Below are 5,176 nucleotides of genomic sequence, written 5' to 3' on the forward strand. Positions count from 1 at the left end.
ATTATGCCTACCTATGTAAAGTGATATGATCTAGTTTAAGCATATTTTCGAGTTTGTCGATCCGAACCAAATACTCATAATAATTAGTGGTCAACAAAAATGAGATGTCACATTTAAAAAGGATTTAAAAAGGAGAAAGAAAAAAAAAAGAATAATAACACCTCGTAAAGGGAATTTTGATTTTTAATCTAATAAGAAAGTTCCCTCCTTTTTCTTTATTTTTGTGATTTCAAGAAAAGTAAACTTTTGCCGGTCTACTGTCTCCATCTTGCAGCAGCTAACAAACCTCATCGCCATTTGCAGATATCACAGCAAATCAGCATTCATCTTCTCATTCCCCTCCATGGTCATCTTCATCAACTACTGCTCTGTCCCAAATCATCTCTGTGTGTTTCACTGTGTGTGAGAGATGCAACGAGAGTGGGCAGACAGAGGAGAGAGAAAGAGAAAAACACCCATCAAGATTCACTTCAATTCAAAAACATTAAATTAAATTTGAGATCTCGCTATCTGTCTCCATTAGGATACATACAACTCTCAACTCGGATTTCCTTAAAAGAAATCTCATGTTTTGTTTATTGTAGACATACAAAGAAGAAAGCGAAGTATGAAAATCCTTCTTGGTTTTTTGTTTGTTTTAGTTTTGGATTTTGAAATTAGCTCAACTGATGCCAGACCCGAAGCTTCATTTCCCTTTTCTGCGATTTCTGTTCCTGAATCCTCACCTGCTGCGCCTCCCATTCCTTCAATTCCAGCATCAATGGCCGACTTCACTTCAGGTATATATCCCCTTCCATCATTCACATCCGGGTTATTGCTATCTACCTCTAACATCTTTACTTTCATCCGAATCAGGAACTGAAATCGATATCACGAAGCACCAACACAGTTCAAGTCGAAAGGTTCTTATTGGGCTTATCACAGCTTCGTCTGTGATGGCAATCATCATAGTGTCCATCATGTGTTTGTGGATATGCCACAGAAAGAATATACACAAATCAGGCAAAATCGGTACCAAAAAATTAGGTAAGACGATGTAAAACTTAATAGGTTTTGAAAAATTCTACAGATTCTAAACAGATTTGTGGTTTTAATTTGAAGATTCTTTGAGAGGGCTTCCATTGAGTTCATTCGTTAGCAGAACTAACGGTGTTTTCAAAACCAAAATCGAAAAGGGATCGGTGGTTGTTATGGATTATAACGTGTTAGAATCAGCAACAAATAACTTCGGTGAAAGCGAGATATTAGGCGTAGGTGGATTTGGATGCGTGTATAAAGCTCGACTCGATGATAATTTGCATGTAGCTGTTAAAAGATTAGATGGTATTAGTCAAGACGCCATTAAAGAATTCCAGGTTAATTATCATTATCTTAAAGATTCAGACTTTAATTAATCTTTTAATTCTTGCAATTTTGTGATTAGGGTTTTCTTTTTTGCAGACGGAGGTGGATCTATTGAGTAAAATTCATCATTCGAATATAATCACCTTATTGGGATATTGTGTTCATGATGAAACCAAGCTTCTTGTTTATGAACTGATGCATAATGGATCTTTAGAAAATCAATTACATGGTGAGCCATTTTTTTAAAACCTTTTCAGAATACCTAAAATACCCTTTAAAGCTCAGGAGCAAAATCAATATGATTAGGTTGTTTTGGTTTTTACTTTTTAGTTATGAGTCTAACACAAGTACACAACATCTTGAAAGCCGACATAAATTGATATGATTATAGTTTGAAACATAGTAAAGGGTAAATATGTCTTTTTTTAGCTATTGATTAGTTTGTAGTGATGGTTAAAGCTTAAAGGGGTAGATGGGTCATATGCTTGAAAAGGAGATATGTAGCAATCTATACGAAAATCCCAAATATGGAAAGTGTGTTAATTTTTTGATGAGATTGTTGGAGTATTTTATTGTTTTATTTATTTACAAAAATAAAAATAAGATTGGATAACAAGAATTAAATTATGTGTCCATACACAGGGCCTTCCAGTGGATCCAATTTAACATGGCATTGCAGGATGAAGATTGCTCTAGATACAGCAAGGTGGGACTTGTGGATAAATAATTAATTTAATAATGAGATGAATTTTTTATTATTATATTTTTTAAAATATTTGTAATTATTTGAGCACAGGGGATTAGAATATTTGCATGAGAACTGCAAACCATCGGTGATTCATAGAGATCTGAAATCATCTAATATCCTTCTGGATTCCAGCTTCAATGCTAAGGTACTTTTTTAAACATCAAATAATTTTATTTATTTATTATAAAATTTACACAAACTTTCTTTCTGTCAGAATCATAATAATAATGCATCTCCCACCTACTTTGAAAGTCTTAGGTAGGCTATATGACTTGCATTCATAGTGGGACCTATCACCTATACCTTTCCAAAAATAAATCAATTTCTAAAATATATTAAAAATAATCAATTTTGTGTTGTAAATCACAAAGAAGAAGATATACTGAAATTTTGTTACAATTGTTATGTTTTGTAAAGCTTTCAGATTTTGGTCTTGCTATAATGGATGGGGCCCAGAACAAAAACAACATTAAGCTTTCAGGGACATTGGGTTATGTAGCTCCTGAGTATCTTTTAGATGGTATGTATACATTCATTGATTTGTTTATTACTTTATTACACTTATTGGGTGTTTTTTAATTATTATTTCAAGGTATGATGTTATTTAAATGTACAATGCTATAATTGGGTAGATTTTTCATAGGATAAAACTTGAATAAGAAAAAAAAAACTGCAATATATAAATAATTGAAAGTATGTTGCTATTTCTAGGATTAAAATCCAACTTTTTTGTGCTATTTAATGATGGTCAATTACAAGTATAGAATTTTGATGGAAAAATTGAATGTTGATAAAAGGATGTTTTAATGCTTTCCATTTGTGTGTACAGGAAAATTGACTGATAAAAGTGACGTTTATGCATTTGGAGTTGTACTTTTAGAGCTTTTACTTGGAAGGCGACCTGTAGAAAAATTAGCAGAATCTCAATGCCAATCTATTGTCACTTGGGTAGAACTTACACTTTTTTTTTGAACATTTGATTATTTGATTTTTATTCGGTGTTTTGAAACCAAAATTGTAAATTTCAGGCAATGCCACAGTTAACAGACAGATCAAAGCTTCCGAATATTGTAGATCCCGTGATCAGATACACAATGGATCTCAAGCACCTGTACCAAGTACGTAAATATGATTAGAAAAACTAAGTTTAAATAAGCATCTGATTTTTGAATAAACAGTTTATAAGATTATAAATGTTTGAATGATTTAACACATTTTTCTTTCAATTTTATGTGCATTACATGCTATAAAAAAGAATGACGGGCTAAATGCATTAAATAGCAACGTACTTTTTTTTTTTTATTTATATATTATCATTTTCTTTTTGATAAGTCAAATTTTGAAAAACCTAGCCAATTTTAGCATTGTAATTTACTAATTTTAATTCAATTATAGCAGTGAAATTACTTTGTATTTGAATATGGCCATTCCTATAAGTAGGTGGATTTTTTCAAAGTACAAAGTGTTAACATGAATAAATGGAAAAATACATGGAAGTAGTAACGTAGATTCATTTATTTGTATGTTATAGCATCTTCCTTTCATTTCTTTCTATTACAACATGGTTCTTTCAAATTTTTGTAATAATGTATTTTATGTGGAGAAAACTCTACCCAATTATATCATTCGACTTTCACTTTCTTTGTATCTAGGACATCATACTTTGAAAACTACCAAATTATAGTAGTGAATCCTATTCGTATTAAGATTACATTGTTATAATTACTTAGTTTATAATAAATTTAAAATCACTTAATCTACATTGCTCTTTCTTGCATTTAATCCTTGAATGAAACTTAGGTTGAAATTGCCTCATTTGTTATAAATCAATAAAAAAGACAAATCTATGATATACATACAATATCTGGGTTTGTTATTGATAGAGTGAATAAATCTGTTATAATAGCAAATGAATGGAAGTACATTGCTATTTTTTTGTTATCTGTAGGTTGCTGCGGTGGCTGTGCTATGTGTACAACCGGAACCAAGCTACCGGCCATTAATAACCGACGTCTTGCATTCTCTGATCCCTCTTGTCCCCGTTGAGCTTGGAGGGACTCTAAGACTTACACAAACAAGGCCTTCGGTATCAGTCGAACCATGATTTCCTCATCTACCTATTTGTTTAGGTTTTCTTTTTTATTTTTATTTTGTGGGTTTTGTTTTTAAAGATGAAAAAGAGAAGAAAAGGGCAAAGTGAGGGTGTTTATTAGAATATTTATTTATTTGGGGGGTAGATGGGTAAAAAGATGTATTTGGTGGGGGGTGGGAATGGATATGTAAACTTGAAAAGGGGATCCATATGTAAATGAGAGGGGGGGAGGTGTTATTGGTTTTGGAGTCATTGTATGGGTATGATTTGTTTTTGGTTGTAAATTATACTTTTTGTGAAACTTAAAGAAATTAGACTCCACGTCCACTTTATAAAAATGGATGAATTATGATATAACATGTTTATATAGGCTTGCCTTTTTTTTTTTTTTTTTAATGTGAAATAGGATATGATAGAATATTGGATTAGGCTACTTTCTTGGGTTATTGTTTCTATTTTGTGGATTATGTTTTTAACATGACAGAATAAAGTGGCAAAATGATGGTGTTTATATAAAAAGTTGTTTAAATGGGGTGTAGACGTGTAAAAAGTTGGATCTTATGGGGTTAAAATGGATATGTACACTTGAAAAGGAAATCCAAATAAATGAGAGGGGGAGGTCTTATCAAGATTCTAAATATGATACACTTACTTCACCGCAATGTTAAATCTTAAGTTTATGTTAAATCTTAAGTTTGTATGAGTCGTGACGAGCTACGTCGTTCGTAAAACGTGAATTAAGGCGTCAATTATATATATATATATATATATATATATATATATATATATATATATATAGAACTTAAATCGACAATTTGTTAAAGCTTCACGGCAAGTGCAAGCTTGGAACAATAGCGCACAATGACGGATTTTTTAGAACCTTGAGCCGTGTATTTTTATTGGTTTTGTAGTTATTGTATGGTTTATGCTTTTTTTTTTTTAAATTATATTTTTTGTGAAATATAAAAGAGTAAATAACAAAATGTAGTTTG

The 5,176-nt window shown here is 31.4% G+C and overlaps 1 protein-coding gene across 1 annotated transcript; it reads left to right on the plus strand.

Moving 5' to 3' along the window:
- Positions 1-210: 210 nt before the first annotated feature.
- Positions 211-4,541, plus strand: LOC145120194 (putative receptor-like protein kinase At1g80640). Its single transcript, XM_079056005.1, has 10 exons — positions 211-779; positions 856-1,026; positions 1,102-1,355; positions 1,441-1,573; positions 1,987-2,050; positions 2,141-2,237; positions 2,510-2,612; positions 2,922-3,040; positions 3,121-3,210; positions 4,041-4,541. Exons 1-10 carry the CDS (start codon positions 608-610, stop codon positions 4,194-4,196), a joined length of 1,359 nt encoding a protein of 452 aa, XP_078912131.1. The 5' UTR covers positions 211-607; the 3' UTR covers positions 4,197-4,541.
- Positions 4,542-5,176: the final 635 nt, after the last annotated feature.

The sequence above is a fragment of the Lactuca virosa genome, chromosome 6 (assembly GCF_052849685.1).
Source record: "Lactuca virosa cultivar CGN04683 chromosome 6, Lactuca_virosa_CGN04683_v6, whole genome shotgun sequence".
Lineage (NCBI taxonomy): Eukaryota > Viridiplantae > Streptophyta > Magnoliopsida > Asterales > Asteraceae > Lactuca > Lactuca virosa.

Coding starts and splice junctions, on each gene's coding strand:
- LOC145120194 (XM_079056005.1), top strand. CDS start 608: ATGAAAATCCTTCTTGGTTTTTTGTTTGTTTTAGTTTTGGATTTTGAA. Junction 2,238..2,509: donor ATTCCAGCTTCAATGCTAAG/GTACTTTTTTAA, acceptor TGTTTTGTAAAG/CTTTCAGATTTTGGTCTTGC. Junction 3,041..3,120: donor GCCAATCTATTGTCACTTGG/GTAGAACTTACA, acceptor TGTAAATTTCAG/GCAATGCCACAGTTAACAGA.